At 43.4% G+C, this 17,046-nt stretch overlaps 1 protein-coding gene across 1 annotated transcript in view; it reads right to left on the reverse strand.

Annotated features, from left to right (window-relative positions):
- The window catches only part of Mettl8 (methyltransferase like 8), a 90,114-nt gene that overhangs the window by 6,865 nt on the left and 66,203 nt on the right, over window positions 1-17,046 (reverse strand). Inside the window, exons 4-6 of the mRNA XM_032902535.1 lie at window positions 8,698-9,038; window positions 6,899-6,948; window positions 2,452-2,515 (exon numbers count right to left, since the gene is read on the reverse strand). Of these exons, the coding sequence (XP_032758426.1) occupies window positions 2,452-2,515; window positions 6,899-6,948; window positions 8,698-9,038 (455 nt within the window). The remainder of the gene's footprint in view (window positions 1-2,451; window positions 2,516-6,898; window positions 6,949-8,697; window positions 9,039-17,046) is intronic.

Below are 17,046 nucleotides of genomic sequence, written 5' to 3' on the forward strand. Positions count from 1 at the left end.
ATGGAGGAGGAAGAGAAATGATTCCTCCAAATTGTCTTCTTATCCACACATGAGCTCCTGTCATGCACCTTCCCCTTATTTTATAAATAAATAAATAAATAAATGTAATACAAAATTAAAATTCTCCTAAGCATGGTTCCTCTGTGAACTTGAATAAGCTTCATTTCTAGCTCAGTACTGTCGACTTATTTGAAGCTGCCCTAAAAAATAAAAAACAATAACTAAGTCTAAAGCACTTGGACTGGATAGCAAACGCTCTTCGGAACCCTCCTTCAGGGCGGAAGTGGGGTAGTGCAGGCTCTGACTGGGCTGGCGGTGCTGCTGGAGGGCAGCCCTGTGGTCTCTGAGAGGTGCCAAGGTGGTCCTCATGTGTCCCGCTCCTCTCCTCATCCCATGTATCCTTCCTTAAAATATGAAACATCCTCCACTACGTATCCACACTTAGGTGACAGTGATGGTCACACGACGCCACTAACATCCACTGTCTTGTACACCTGAACGGGCGGTGTGTGAGGCAGATCAGTAAGGCTGTTTGTAGACAGCATGAGGGTAAAGCACACTGTGCAGAGGGACAGATATCCACCCATCAGTACTGTGCCATTTAAGGAAACGTGTGAGTGTGTGTGTGAGTGTGTGTGTGAGGTGTGTGTGTGTGTGTCTGAGTGTGTGTGTATGGGATGTGTGTGTGTGTGTGTGTGTGTGTGTGTGTGTGTGTGTGTGTGTGTGTGTGTGGAGTGTGTGTAGGTAAAGTGTGTGTGCATCTTAGTTTGGAGACAGGGTCTCTCTCTGCTCTGGAACTTGTCTAATAGGCTAGGCTGGCGGGCCATGAGCTCCAGGGATCCATCTTTCTGCCAGCGTAGGGCTGGGATCATAAGCACACACCACCTTTCCATCTTTCTCCTCCAGGTCCTGGGGACTGACTTAGGTTCTCAGGCTTGGCAGGCCAGCACCATGGACCGTCTATCTCCCTACCTTCTCTGTTAATAGAATTTCTTTCCCATCCCTGTTTGCTCCAGTTGACTCTTCATTCTAGTGAAGTCTAGCTAGCATTCGTGGATCTGTGTGGGAAGCCCAGGTTCTGCTCTTTCCTCACAGCCTCTTGTCTCAAACATTTCACTTTAACGAGTGCCTACTGTGTGTCAGATTGTGTGGAAAGTATGAGAGACAGGCATGAGAGATGGCTTCCTGTAGGGTTAGTTAAAAAGCTCAGCTTGGGATAGGTGGTTGTTAAAATCTTGACTAATATTGCTGGTGTCTTTTGAACCGCATTCATGAACATATGTATAGTCTGAACTTTAAAACAATGTTTTACATCGTTTATATGTGTGTAGGGGTTGGTGCACGAGGTGAGAAGGTGTTGGATCCCAGGAGTTAGTGTTATAGGGGGATGTGAGTCACCTCAAATGTGTGCTGGGACCGAACTCAGATCCTCTGCAAGAGGATTATGTGCTCTTAACCACTGAGCCATCTATCCAGCCATGACGTTTCTCTTAAATTTAAAAAAAGTCTACTGTTTTAGGATAAAATCAGGCATCCTAGATAGGCAAATACTTCAGCATCCATTGAAGTAACTTCCAGAAATCGCAAAAGTTCAGCTAAAAATCATTATAGATGCACTTGATGCAGAAACATTTCAGAAGAATCAATCACTTCAAAAGCAAACAAATTAGACCTTTTAAAAATATTTCTTTATTTTTATGTGTATAGGTGTTTTACTTCCATGCATGTCTCTACCTGGTGCTTCAGAAGCCAGAAGAGGACACTGGATCCTCTGAAGCTGGAGTTACATGTGGGAGCTGGGATTGAATCTGTGTTGGATGCCTTGGAACTGGAGTAAGAGATGGCTGTGAGCCCCTATCTGGGAATTGAATCCAGGTCCTTTGGAAGAACAATCAGTGCTAAGAGCACTACTAAACCAATTTCTCCAGGCCCCTCACATTAGAACTTTTAAAGCCTCTCTTTATTATTTACTCATTCATTTAGTTTTTGGTTGTCTTGAGACAGGGTCTCACTATGGTAGCTCTGGCTATCCCGGAACTCACTTTGTAGACTGGGGTGACTTTAAACTCACTGAGATCTGCCTGCCTCTGTCTCCCAAGTGCTGGGATTAAGAGCATGTGCTCCTACACTCAGCTCCTCTATTTTTAATTTATGTGTATGCATGCATGTTTGTATATACTTGGGCGTGAGTGTTTGTGGATATGTGTGCACTATCCTTTTCAATTGTTCTCAACCTTGTATTGTGAGGTGGAGTGTCTCACTGAACTTGGAGCTCACTGGTTGGCCAGTAAGCCCCAGAGCTTCCTGTCTCTGGCTCCCCCGTGCTGGGATTACAGCCGAACACACCCGAGTTGGCTTCCAGTGCTGGCTTTCAGGTCTTCCTGCTTGCATGACAAGTACTGTTCAGAAGTCATCTCCCCTGCCTCTCTTTAGAGACTGACTAACACATACCTTTACGAGCTCCACTGCTTCAGGGGCAAAGTCACAGCAGTAAAGAAAGGATCCTGGGATGTTCCTATGCAAATAGAAAGGACACTCAAATCCACAGTCAGACATGTTCAAACTAGAGAAGAAAAGGAACTGCAGGTGTGATGAGCACATCACTACAGGGGACTCTGAAGCTCCTGTCCAGGCTTGAAGGAGCCGCTGCCTTATTTCTTATCATCCTCAGGGGGAAATTTCTAAGCCCACCCTCCCACATGGGTCCTGTTTCTCCCCTCACCCGGCATGCCCTGCAGATGCCCACCTCTGCCTTCTCCAAGACCCTCAGAACCCTGTGTCCTCCATTCTTTCTTTCTTTACAACTTGTTTGGATTCTGACCCTTTCCAGATAGACACTCTGGTGCCTGACACGGCAGAAGCACATTACAATTTTATACTGGTAATGAATGCAGGTTTTGAAAGAGAATTAAACTCCAACATACAAATTGCTGGTTATCTTTTCAAGTTATTATCAAGCATTTATTGACCCTAACGTATATACCAAGCATGAGTATATAAAGTTACCTGATCAAATACTGAGATTGTGGGTTTAGGAGCCAAATGAACCTCCTCAGGAATCCTGGATGGGCCACTTCTTTGTGAATTTAACATCTTTGAAAATCAGTTTATTTACAGTATGCGAATAAAAATTCTTCTATTTATTTATTTACTTACCTATTTATTTTACAGAGGAACATTTACCTATTTAAAAATCTTGACTCCCAACATAAACATATTATAGTTAGTCTTTATTTGAAATTCAGAAATGATGGCTGGACTCTGCATTGTTCATGGGCAGGCAGATACTATGAATTCTGGGGGCCAGTGCCCTTGGTGACCATGCTCTGTATGCTAGCGTTAAAGAATCTTAGTGTCATGTTGCTTAGAAAAATGTCTGCATTGCTAAAAACAGGTAGATGTCATTACCCAGTAACTGTACATATGCATACGGGCCTGGCTCTTGTGGATTTTATAATTTGGGACATGGCTGGTTTCATACAACTGTTAAAAGGTGAGAGGATCAGCATCCCAATGTGTCTGCCTAAAAGTTTTGCGGGACAGGTTGGCATGGCCAACTGAGAGCCAGCATGGCATGAGGGTTTAAGGGTGGGAATCAAATGTCAGGAACAGGAATCACATTGATCTAAAAGAGCCCGAACCTGGCACCTGGCAGGATATAAAGAGAGGTTTGAAGTACAAACTAAGCCTCTTAATTTGATTCAAGAGGCATTTCAGGGAAGGTGGATTTCTAAGTAAATAAAGAATATGAGCAGAAATACAGACTTCGGTTCCACTCTGAGGGGCTACTCATTGTAAGTGCTGTGACCCACATATATAACCTCGTCTGTGGCACTGGGATGTGCAGTCAGCTTAGGATCTGCCCTAACAAGTATTAGAATAATAAATAGGACTCGGTGCTGAAGTCGACCAGTGCTAAGTCGAGGTGCTTGGTCTGCTTTGTTGCTCATTTATCTTGGCTAAAAAGGATGCTTGACCGGGCATGGGGGCGCCTGACTCTGCTGCCAGCACTTGGAGGCAGAGGCAAGAAGATTCAACGTTCAGGGCCAGTCTGGGCTACAGAGTAAGCCTCTGTCTCAGAAAAGGGAAGGAAGGAAGAGAGGGAGGGAGGGAGGGAGGGAGGAAGGGGGGGGAGGGAAAAAGCTTAGTATCTTAGTTCTTTATTCTAGTATTTACTCCATAACCTTCCATGAAATCCATGTAACTGTGGCCTGTGGTCTACTGAGGGCTGTGTGCTTATGACATGGGCTTAGTCAGCACCCAGATGCATGTGTGATCTGCGGTTAGGGATGAAAGGCAGCCCAGCCCTGACACTGGGCTCTACCATTACGAAGTGTCTGGAGGGTGGTGTCTTAGTCTGTTTCTTCATCTGTAAATAGAGAAGAGTGTGACATTTGAAGGTAGTTGTGAGGGCTGAATGGATCCAGATGGTGAGGTTTATAGAAAGATTCGTGGCTCAGAAGAACAAGCACTTGTCAGGTATTATTACAGCTGTTGCTACCATCATCATCATCATTATCATCATCATTATTATTATCATTGTCACTACTATTATGAATATCATTATTATCATTATCATCATTATTAATATCATTAATATCATCATTATCATTATTATTATCATTGTCACTATTATTATTAATATCATTATCATTATCATCATTATTATCATTATTAATATAATTAATACCATCATCATCATTATTATTATCATTATTATTATAGAAAACTTGCTTCTGCCTCCCAGGAACTTAAAACTAGGATGACCTTCTATAAATGTCTACACAATTCAGATGTCTCTGCACTCTATTCTATCTAATACATACGAAAGGTCTGCCATCCACTTTTGAGCAGTTATAGAATATCTACTGGATCCAGAATAGTCTAATGGCTAAAGGAAAGCACACGCCATGTGTCCTATCAAGGTGGTGGCCTGACCTCTGAGATGGAATTCTGACTGCATCAACATCCCAAGTTGAGGCCTTGTGACCACCTAATGACTTTCCAGAGACTTTCTGTAAAGTCAGCTGCCTGCCTTGGCTCTTCTCCCAGTACCACGGTGTCCAAGTCACTTACTTCCACCACCACACTAGCAGAACTGTCTTGGTGGAGGCTTAGGAATTAAATGACCCTTGGAGAATGATCTGACCTCTCAATTCCAATGGTCTAATTATGGTAGAACATTCTGAAAATGTAACATATTAACCCTGTGGGCGGGGAAGCTCAATTCTCCCGTTGGAAGGCGGATTACTGTTTGGCTTTTACAGATGAATTAATTTCCCCACGTTACTAGGCACACCTGTAATCACAGTGACAGGAGATGAGGACAGAAGGCTCTTGTTTGAGGCCTGCCCGATGTGTGGAGCAAGACCTTGTGTGATGAAAAGGGTGAGTAGGAGAAAAAGGAAAAAGAGAAGGGGAGGAGGAAGGGGAGGAGGAGAGGTCAAAGTACAACTAACTAGTATGGAATTGGAGATTAATAATCAATATATATTAAGCTCTTGCTATATCATACTGTTAGGTTATCTGGAATACATAAAATAGGGAATCCAGAAATTTAAAAACAACATGCTCAGTAATACCTTGAGATCAGTCTCATAGAATAACACACCACTCAACTAATGTGTGTGTGTGTGTGTGTGTGTGAAGCTCTAGTATCACTGGGGTAAAGGTCATATGATACAGGAGAATAGAAAACTTCATCTTAGAAGCTGGAAAAGGGAGACAAGATCATAAATACAAAAAGAGTAAGACCATTCACCTGTGACAGCACCTCCCTCCCGTGGCTGGCCACAGCAGTGCCCAGTAGGTAGCATTAGGGAAGCACCGTCTGTTCCTTAGGTGTAGGAGGGATCAGAGTATCCTGAATCTGAAAGTGGCAGGATGTCTGGCATTGTGCTAATAATGACTGGTGAATCAACGGTGCACATGGACATTCACCATGCCACCCTTTGCTTTTCCAAACGCTTTTCCATTTTTGCAATTGAAAGTTTAAAAGATCATATTAAGTTAAAAGATATGCATACAGAATGGGAACTGTGCAGTGGCTAGGCTGCATGATGGGGGAATCCTCATCTCCTCCCTGACAGCAGTTTTCGAAATATACTTATGTTGACTTTAGGTGGAAATCACTCTTGTGTGTAAACTGGAAGGAAGGGAGGGGGAGGGAGGGAGGGAGGGCGGGAGGGGGGAGGGAGGGGAGGGGGAGGGGGGAGGAGGGGAGGGGGGGCAGGCAGGCAGGCAGGCAGGCAGGCAGGCAGGCAGGCAGCAGGCAGAGGAGAGATCAGAGGAGGTAAACGGTATAGAGTTTTCTAAGGGACCACCTCATCACAGAAACACAAAACCAGCAAGGTGAGACTGGTGGATGGTGAAGAGAGGGTAAGAAGGACATCTGTGTTGTCCTCATCTATTTCTATGTCCCTGAGGCTTGTGGTCAGCGCTACCGCTCCAGATGACTCTGGTTATGGGCACAATGGCCTGACATACAAAGGGAATATGCCTGGTGTTGCTCCAGCACGTTGATACCACAGATGAGGAGTGAGCTGTGTTCTTCAAACTCATCCCTCTGTGTAGATGCCATCTGGCCTCCAGGAGGAGCACACCATGTCTGACGCTAAGCAAAGCACAGATTGGTGGGAGGATGGAAATCTCTCGCTCTTTTCTCCTTCTGCCTTCTACAGAAACATAAGTTTAAAATCTACCTCAAACCCATGGCTGTGGAATGCTCTCCGATTCATGTGAGGTTAGTCACTCAGAACGTCTTTTCAAACTTGCTTTAGTCATGGTTTATATGGGAAAATCAGAACTCTCTTGGCATATGCATGACAAGGTATTTCCAGAATTTTCCAACTTCCCATAAATATGTAAGATCTTGTAGGGGAAAACACTTAAAACTCACTGCAAGGTGTTCAGGATTGGAAACACGCTATTTCCAGCACCACAGCCAACCTAAAATTGAGAATAAACAAATGTGAACGCATTGCATTTCGCTCCCAATACTGGGTTTCCTATTTAAGAAATAAACGATTACTGGATTTCTGGGTGTGGCAGAACTTGTGAAACTCGAAGTCCAGATGAAACAAAGCACAGGAGTGACAATCAAAGTTAGACTGCGGACATATTCACAGTGTGAACCCACCAAAGCCCCCCGCCAGCTCAATCAACAAGTGAACAATGCATTTGGACACCACGGCGGCAATGAAGCGCCTGCAGCAGCTATGATAAAGAGCAGGACTCATAAAATAGACAGCGAAGGGAAGGAACAGACAGAACACAAATGAAGAACGTGTGGCTTCTCGGTGTTTGAAGAGCTGCGAGGCACACTGAGTGGTGGTAACTGTGTAAACTGAGTCAGGGTGAGAGGGGCCTGGACCTCCAGGCCTGTAATTTCGGAAGCTCAGGAGGCTGAGCCAAGAAGACTGAGCTACACAGTGGGTGTGAAGCCTGGGCAACTCAGAGAGACCCTGTCTCAAAATGGGCTGGATTGTAGAACCCTTGCCTATATGTGAAAGGCCCTTGGTTCAAACCCCAGTGTGTGTGTGTGTGTGTGTGTGTGTGTGTGTGTGTGTGTGTGTGTGTGTGTGTGAGAGAGAGAGTTTGTGTGTGTGTGTGTGTGTGTGTGAGAGAGAGAGAGATGAATGAAAGAGAGAGAGAAAATGAGAGAGACAGAGAGACAGAGAGAGAGTGTGTGTTTGTGTGTGTGAGAGATAGATAGATAGTGAGAGAGAGAGTGTGTGTGTGTGTGTGTGTGTGTGTGTGTGTGTGTGTGTGTGTGTGTGTGTGTGTGAGAGAGAGAGAGAGAGAGAAAGAGAGAGAGAGAGAGAGAGAGCACACGCGGGTCTCGAACATGTGTGATACTCTTGTTTCTGTTTCCTGTGTGTACGTGTTACCACACTTAGTGGTATTGTAAAGTTTAAAACAGACTCTGCTTTAGAAGCTCTAAAAAGTTTCCAATTATTATAAACTAGTCAACTTAACCCAAGACGGGACAAGGAAATGCAGGTAAAGTCTAAACCCAAAGACATCTGCTGAGAAAACAATTAGATGCAGTACCATGACAGCAGGTAAGTGAAATTATAACATCCCATTCACAGAAGACTGTGCAGCCACAAAGATGTTTACAGAGGACAGTTAAAGGTGGAAAACTGCCTGTGAGATGACGTCAAACGGAACAACACAAAGCCTCAAGGTTCAGGCATTGCCTAAACCAAAGCAGAAAGGGGGTTAGATAGGTCCTTCCTGGGATCGTGGGAAACTGCATTTCTCTTACGTTCTCATTAGCAAATTCTCTGAAATCAACAACTATTATCTTTAGGGTCAGAAAGATGGGGTGGAAAACCGCCGTCTACACTAGATTACAGCAAACTAAACACCTTGCTTATTTTTATTTCACCCCAAGCGGGGCAAGAACACAAGGCAAAAATTTGGACTAAAAGTTTATCAGGGCTTAAACACTGCCTCCAAGTCAGAAATTACAACAAATTAAGGGGGGGGGTAACATAGATGAAATTAAAGTCACAAACTTAAACTTGACTGATTAAAGACAGGAGTCCCTGAAGTATTGCTTATGCACGTAAGCACACGGAGCATTTAATTAGATCTGATCCTTCCACCTGGACAGTCTGGACCATTCATAAAATAGTGTGGGCTGCACACTTTCATACTGTTACTTCCTGTCTTGTCCCCCAGGCACCGTACCTCTAGTATTCGAAAAGTGGCCTTGCTACCAGGAAACTGCTCTGCCTTCCTGGGTCCTCTGCTGTATTCTTCCAAGTCAGGGTTAGAAGCAGACCTTTCTCTGCTCCCAGGTTCTGATGAGACAAAAGTCTCTTGACAGTGGGTTTCTGTTCCTTGCGTTCGTGAGATGCTGCTTCTGGCTGGATCCCAGGATGATTCTCCCACTATCTCTTTAGTGTTCTGATCAACAGGAAGAATTTCAGGAAATTCCCTCAACAGCCAATTACGATTCTTGAAAAACTTATTCTTATGGGTTTGGTAAAACGTGTCCCAGTATTTGTTAGCAGCATTTTCAAACTTAACTAAAACAAAGAGGAAAAAAAATCCATTTTACTATGAGTCCTATTTACTATTGACTGGTATTTTGATAACTAAATATCTTCAATAATTAAATATTTAAGCCAAGTGTTGTGGTGCACACCTTTAATCCCAGTACTTGAGAGGCAGAGGCGGACAGTTTCTCTGAGTTCAAGACCAACCTTATTTACAGAGTGAGTTTCAGGACAACCAGGGCTACACAGAGAAACACTGTCTCAAAAAGTAAAATAAAATAAAAAGTATCAGTAAAATTACTGTAACTATATCACATATTGCAGTTTGAATGAAAATGGCCCCCCTGTGCTCATAGGGAGTGGCATTATTTGAAAGAATTAGGATTTGTGGTCTTGCTGGAGTAGGTGTGGCCTTAATGGGGAAAGTATGTCACTGAGGGTGAGCTTTGAGGCTTCAGAGGCTCAAGCCAGGCCCAGTGACATCACTCTTCCTTCCTGCTGCCTGCTGATGTAGAACTCTCAGCTCCCACTCCAGCACCATGCCTGCCTGCACACTGCCATGCTTCCACCATGATCATAATGGACTGAACCGCTGAGACTGTAAGCCTGCCCCAACCAAATGCTTTCCTTTATTGAGAGTTGCTGTGGTCATGGTGTCTCTTCACAGCGGTAGAACACTGACTAAGACATATATTTATCAAGAATTGCATTTCAACTTAATAACTTTAATATTATTATAATAATTTCACTTACCTGATATAAGGCTAAAAATACAAAAGTTCATCTTATCTTCTTCAAAAGATTAATATGCAAGATATTTAGACCCATTTTTTTTAAAGATTTATTTATTATATGTAAGTACACTGTAGCTGTCTTCAGACACACCAGAAGAGGGCATCAGATCTCATTACAGATGGTTGTGAGCCACCATGTGGTTGCTGGGAATTGAATCCATGACCTTTGGAAGAACAGTCAGTGCTCTTAACCGCTGAGCCATCTCTCCAGCCCTCCTAGACCCACTCTTAAAAATCTGCTTTTCTGTCAATAGTTGGCCATTTTGTGAGGAATAGAATAATTGAGAATTACTTTCTGCAGCCTAGTTTTGAATATATATATATATTTTAAGACAGGATCTCACCATGCAGCTTTGGCTGGCCTGGAACTTGCTCGTAGACCAGGCTAGTCTCAAATTACAGAGATCTGCTTTCTTCTGCCTCTCAAGTGCTGAGACTAAAGGCATGCATGTGTTAATATACTTGGACCAACAAACATATTTTTAATCAAGTTTTTTTTATTTTCTTAGAGAAAGTACCCCACCCCAGTCTCTACACATGCACTTTAAATATGAGAAATGCTTACTGGCAATCAGAAAAGAATGTGGGAATTATAAATTTCATGACTTTAGAGCAAGGGGGTTCAATGAGACTGTTTACTCTGACTGAGTTCCTGGTTTTACATTTGAAGAAAGGAGCTGAAGTTGCTTACAGAGGCCAGACCATAACTTCATCCCCCACTGCAACCCCGAATCCAGGGGATCTCTCTCTACCACTCTCCTAATGGGAGTCTCCAAGAGAATTATTGATCTTTCTGGAACATCAGGCCTTAGTAGTGATGTCATTCTAAGGATTAAGGCGCCACAGTTTGGTCAATGGTCTCAGCAGTCCTTAGCCTCCTGCTTCTCCTCATCTCTATCTTGCATTAATAAAATGATTCAGGTCAAGCACAGCAACACAGGCCTGTAATCTAACACTGGAGAGCCTGAGGCAGGAGGATCGTGAGTTAGAAATAGCGTGAAACACACAGAGAACGTGAAACGAGTCTGGACTATGTCACAGAGCTCTTGCCTCAGGTAAACTGTGGTAACACGTATCTTTACGATTGGCACTGTGAGATGGAAGGAGGTTCACAAGTTCAAACAAAAACCAAACGAGTGAATGAGCCAGTTAATTAAATAAAATAATTTGCTCACTCTGTTTTTCATTCAACAACCATTTCTTGACTCCATTTATGTGTAACAAGGTTAATCCTTGGGCTTAATCCATGGATTAAGAGTCCCCCTTACCCTATTAGACAGGCTCATGATATTTTAAAAGTGCATTCAAAGTCTGTGAAGACTTCCTAATGGGTTTGTAACGATTTCAGGGTCAGTGTTGGAGGAAAGTAAGGCATAGGGCAGTGTGTATACTACACCATTCACTAGAAAGGAGGAGGAAGAGAAAAAATGCATGTGTACACAAACACGCAGGAGCATGTGTGTGCAGGTATAAAACCGCACCAGGCATGGTGGCTTAAGCCTGTAATCCCAGCACTGGGTAGCCTGAGGCACACAACTATCAGGAGTTCAAGGTCAGCCTGGGTACAAATTGGGACACTGCATCAAGCAAATGAATAAATATAGAACAACAAAAGCAAACAAGCAGATTTTAAAACCTGTGGTTTGAAGGAGAATTTTTGTTTAGTTTCGATCCATGTGAATTTACCATCAATTCTCAAATCATGCTAAACCACGCATAAAAATAAGGGACTCCCTTCCTTCATAGGAAGCCTCTTTGAACATGGAGCTGCCTGCAGTCAGGCTCCTTCCCTTTATAACTGTCCTGACAGTTTCCCTTCATTTTCATCCTTATAGCCTTGTCTCACAGACCTTCACCCATCCGCACACAGGCTTCCTGAGTCCACTGCTGCAGCCAAAGTAAAGTATATATTCCATCTGCATTTAACTGTAAGACGTGACCATGGGTCCCTATACTATAAGGAATTATATGATATTAAGGCTAAACCATCTTCTCATCTGTACTACCAAAAGGAAGCCTACTTATGGTTAATCCAAAAGTGCGTGTTTGTCTTGAAAATATTCTGTGTTCGCTTTTAACAACTGACGCTCACCTGTGCACTGTGCAAGACAACAGAACAACAGTCTGAAAATGAGACTCAGGAGGAAGTGGACAACTTCCAGATTTCCCAAAGGATTTCCTAACAGTTCTTGACTTCCTTTGTCTTAAAAAAAAGTCTTTTTGTAACTCACTCATAAGGATTTTGTTCCTAAGAAAAAGCAGCCCAAAGATCTACATTTAAAGCTAACAAGACACATTTAGTCACATCTCTAATACTTGGTTTTCTAGTAAAAAGGTACGTGTGAAGTGAATCACCATTAGCTGGCATCTAATATGCCTTGGCTAATCTAAAGGTGTATTCCCTAAGAATTAACCAAGGCGGAGTAGGAAATCCACGAGAGTAATGTGACAAAAATATGTGCAAGCCCTTCTATTTATTATAGGAAAGAAGTGGTGATAACTCAAAGGCCCAGCCTAGAAATGAGAAGCAAACTGTGTGGACCAGCACCTGAAACATTCACGATGACAAGGAAAATAAATGCTCATATGTTGGCTAAGACATTGGTGGCAACTCTGACATTTTTTATACTCATTCATAGTGGTTACAAGTTTGGAACAGTGTAATAGGATAATTATTAGATAGGTCATTCTTTTGCAACACTGTTGGCAAAGATAAAGTACAATAATTAGGGGCTGGGGAGATGGCTCAGTGGGTAACAGCACTTGCTCTGCAAACATGAGAACCTGAGTTCAAGCCCCACAGGGAAAACCCTGCATTGCTGTGCAATTCTGCAACCTCAGCATTGGGGGTGGACAGGTAGATCCCAAGAGTTCACTGGCTGGCAAAGCAGCATACCCACAAAACCACAACCCACCAACCCACCAGCCCACCAACCCACTAACCAACCCACCAACCCACCAACCCAACCACTAACCAACCCACCAACCCACCACCACCAACCCACCAGCCACCACCCCCACTAACCAACCATTGACCAACCAACCCACCAACCCCAGCCCACCAACCCACTAACCCCATTGACCCAACCCACCAACCCACTAACCACCCAACCAACCCCCACCAACAACTAACCAACCCACCATGACCCATCAACCCCACCAACCCAACCAACCCACCAACCCACTGACCAACCAACCAACCCACCCACCACCAACCCCACCAACCAACTCACCAACCCAACCAACACAACCCATCAACAAAAACAACCCCACCCAACCAAACCAACCAACCCACCAACCACCAACCAACCAACCCAACAACTCACCAACCAACCAACCAATTGAACAACCCAACCAACCAACTAGCCAGCCAGCCAACCAACCAGCCAGAAAAACAAAGTTCTGGTTTATTGACAATAAATCTGAGTGTGCTACAGGAAGGCATCCAACTTTGTCTATATGCCCATATATAGGCATATGCACATGTACACTTGCATGCATGTAACATATTCACACACTCACACCCTCACAGAATCTTGTATGTATTATCCATTCACCTTACCAACTTCCTTTAATGAGAATTAGCATACCTGTAGAGCCTGTGTGAGCCCCCATATATATGTCTGTGTATATATGAATTTATGGAAAATAAGCATTACCAGTTATTAATTTGTAATGATGTTACTATAATAAGCTACATTCAAATATGAAACACATTGGTCACCTAAATTCAACCCTAACTAGGCATAGTAGTTGTACTGGCTGGGTCTGTGTGTCAACTTGACACAAGCTGGAGTTAGCACAAAGAAAGGAGCCTCTCTTGAGGAAATGCCTCCATGAGACCCAGCTGTAAGGCATTTTCTCAACTAGTGATTAAGCGGGAAGAACTCATTGTGGGTGGTGCTGTCCCTGGGCTGGTGGTCTATCAGAGAGCAAGCTGAGCAAGCCAGGGGAAGCAAACCAGTAAGTAACATCCCTCCATGGCCTCCGCATCAGCTCCTGCTTCCTGACCTGCTTGAGTTCTAGTCCTGACTTCCTTTGGTGATGAACAGCAATGTGGAAGTGTAAGCTGAATAAACCCTTTCCTCCCCAACTTGCTTCTTGGTCGTGATGTTTTGTGCAGGAATAGAAACTCTGACTAAGACATCAGTGTACCCCTTTAATCCCTGGACTCAAGAGACAAAGGCAGGGGCAGAGGCAGGCACACAACTGTGAGTTCCAGGCCTGCTTGGTCTATATAGTGAGTTCCAAGCTAGCCAGAGCTACATAGTAAGATGTTGTTCCGAACAAAACAAAAATCAGTCAAATAGATAAACAAACACCCCAACAGTGACATACAGTTTTAGGTTCTACATCAAATGCTTTTCTTAGATTTTTCTCCCATTTACCCCTAACGGGGCTGCCTATTGGCCCAGCTGAATTCCTAATGTCCTAATCTTGTTTATCTTTGGGAACAGGATGTTTTACGACCAGATGTTCCTCATCAGGTGAGCTAGCCAAAACCAATTGGCACTAAGATAGCTGACAGAGATTTCTGGAAGCCTGTTCTTAGTGATCCAATTTACATACTGAGTGACACACCGGGCAGGCTGCCTGGGTAAGAAGCGCCATACTGTAAAAGAAGTGCACGTGCCTGAGAACTGTCAGTGCCAGAGAAACACTGATACTCCTGCCCATTAACTAACAGCATAAAACACGGACATAGAGAGCATTTTGGTCATAGTTGCCCCATTCTTATCCTCCTCCCTTCTCCTTGCTCCTCTTCCCTTTCCTTTCACTTATCCCAAACCTGTTTTCCCTGCCCCCCATGGCATGAGATCTGTGAGCACAAAACTCCTGCTTGTCTGTGTTTTGGACATTGAATAAACCTGAGCTCTTCCCATGAACCCTCATTCTTACCCTCTGGCTTTGCCACACCAAATGAAGAAAGAGAGAAAATAAGAGAAAAAGGATGAGAGAGGGAGGGGAGAAGCCAACAATTTGGGGTTAACAATATCTTTCAGATAGAAGATATTTCAATTTATAGATAAGAAATTCAATGTCAGAGGGCTTATAAGATTCTCCCCCCACCCCCAAGGTCATATAGCCAGAAGAGGCAGCATCAGGACCTAGATTAAGTCTGTCAGACTCCCGAGCCCTTGGTTTCTGGCCATCACATAGCATCATCTCCTTAATACAAAGTTAACATGTGCTCCCTCCAAAATATTCCTGAAGATAATCTGTTCTTCTGATTCTTACTTTCCTCTCAATTACAAAGCACCAAGTTGAAACCAAAACCTCCATACAAGTTTTAATCAGCATAAAAGTATTGTAAAAATAATGCTGACTGGAACTAGCCTTCATAAAGAGAGATGAAGTACAGAATCAATTAAACAAGTTCTTTCCGTGAGATCAAGTGCAAGCCCTGTAAGACTACAGGATGAATTCATGATTGGCAACAGAACCATAAAATGTTGTGAGTACAGGTTGGTTTGTGGGGTAGACACTAGGCAGGGCCAGCACCTGCGGCTGGAACGTGCTGGCATTTTCAACTGTATGCAGCCAACAGTGTCTTCCGTCAATGCTGGCAGCTCTGTAGTTCCTGAGGGGATGCAGTTGTCTCCGTGACCTTATGGAAGCACAACTGACTTCATCAAAACTATGGACCTGACAGTAAACACCTCCATGTACAAGCAAATTTCTGAGACTGAAAGCCTGTCTGTAGTGACAGGGGACAATAGGTGCCACTCTCTGACCATGACAGACTTCGGGCTCACTCTGCTGTTAACTGTCACAGGTTCAGGCCAGGAACCACAGAGAGTCTACGCAGGGTGGGGAAGGCTGTGTTGCCTTGATTTTAACAGGCGTCTGGGTGATGAATTTTCCTTGGAGGAACATCTTTTTCCTTTGTTGTCCTAGGTCGCTAGCTGTCCAGAGTAAACTGGTCTATGCTAGTGACAATGAGAGGGATACAGTGGTCGGTTTCGGCCTAGCTCAGTGAGTAAAGATCTCAGTTCTTCTCTTATGACTTTCTAGACCGCTGAGCAGAACAGAAGCAGTACACTAACTATGCTGACATGCTCACAAGTCGTCGGAATCACCCTGAGCATCATAACTGAAAAAAAACCAAGTCAGACCATTTAGGTATCTGGCATATATGATGTGATTAATATGAATTATGAAAATTTATTCTAAGTTGCTATGTAACAAAAAGTAATTTAAAGTTATTTTTGCACATCAATTACGCAAATACCTGAACTTTCAAAGTTGGAAATTTCCACATGTCACTGAAGGAAGTTCACTGTCTAATAAAAGAGAACTCTGAAAATTATAAAATTAAAAGTGTAATTCTAAGGGCACTGCATGAAACTTTTAGCAGCCAAAGTCATGTTACAGGCAGGCAAGCTATATTTATCAGCGCAGAGGTGTTTAACTCTTCTGTTTTTCTTTCCCCTTCATAAAGAACATTCTCTTCAGTGGTAAGGTATTCACAACGCAAGTGAGCCTTCTTTATCTGCCTAATGGAGATAACGCGCCCTAGGTAGGACTTTATTTACGAAGATATTTTAAAGCAGATACAGCAGCTGCTGGTGTTTAAAAAGCCCACTGCATTTGCTGTACAACCAGCTGACACATAGCACACTGGAGATCTTTTTAAGGAAATTATAAAATATAATCATGTTAACTCAAGAAACACTGATTATATCTTTTTTTTTTTATTTCTCTGGGTTAACCCGGTTTTAAAAGAAATATGAGCTATAATAAAATTGAAAAGTAATTAGGAAAAGAAAACATGGAATTAAAAATCATTAATCTGGGCAACCTTATTGGAAGAAATATTGCTAACTGGAGCCTGGGTGCTATACGTTCTCATTATACAAACGAGCCCGAGTCATTCGCCAGCAAAGGACGATTATCTGTCACGTAGATCTTATTTCCAGATTGTGAGTGTGTTTTCTAACTTCTGTTTTCACCAACGGCTCTGACAACAGGTGAAAAGCAGAGAAGGGAGAGTGACATACAGGGGCCTGAAGAACTGCTTACAGGATTGGTTAGCCTGGAGGAATAGCGAGTGTTTCCTCCCGGGGCGTTAACAGAGGAGATAGGCTCAGTGACAGTGCCTGCCCCACAGTGCTCTGCAGACTGCGTTCTTGGTGACAGCAGCGCATTGGCTCTTTCAAACACTAGGGACTCTTAGATAAGGAAAGACGGTGTGGAGGCCGAAGCTTCTATAGAGTTCTCACTAAGTCTAGGAGCAGAGCAGA

This window comes from Rattus rattus, chromosome 5 (genome assembly GCF_011064425.1).
Source record: "Rattus rattus isolate New Zealand chromosome 5, Rrattus_CSIRO_v1, whole genome shotgun sequence".
Taxonomy (NCBI): domain Eukaryota; kingdom Metazoa; phylum Chordata; class Mammalia; order Rodentia; family Muridae; genus Rattus; species Rattus rattus.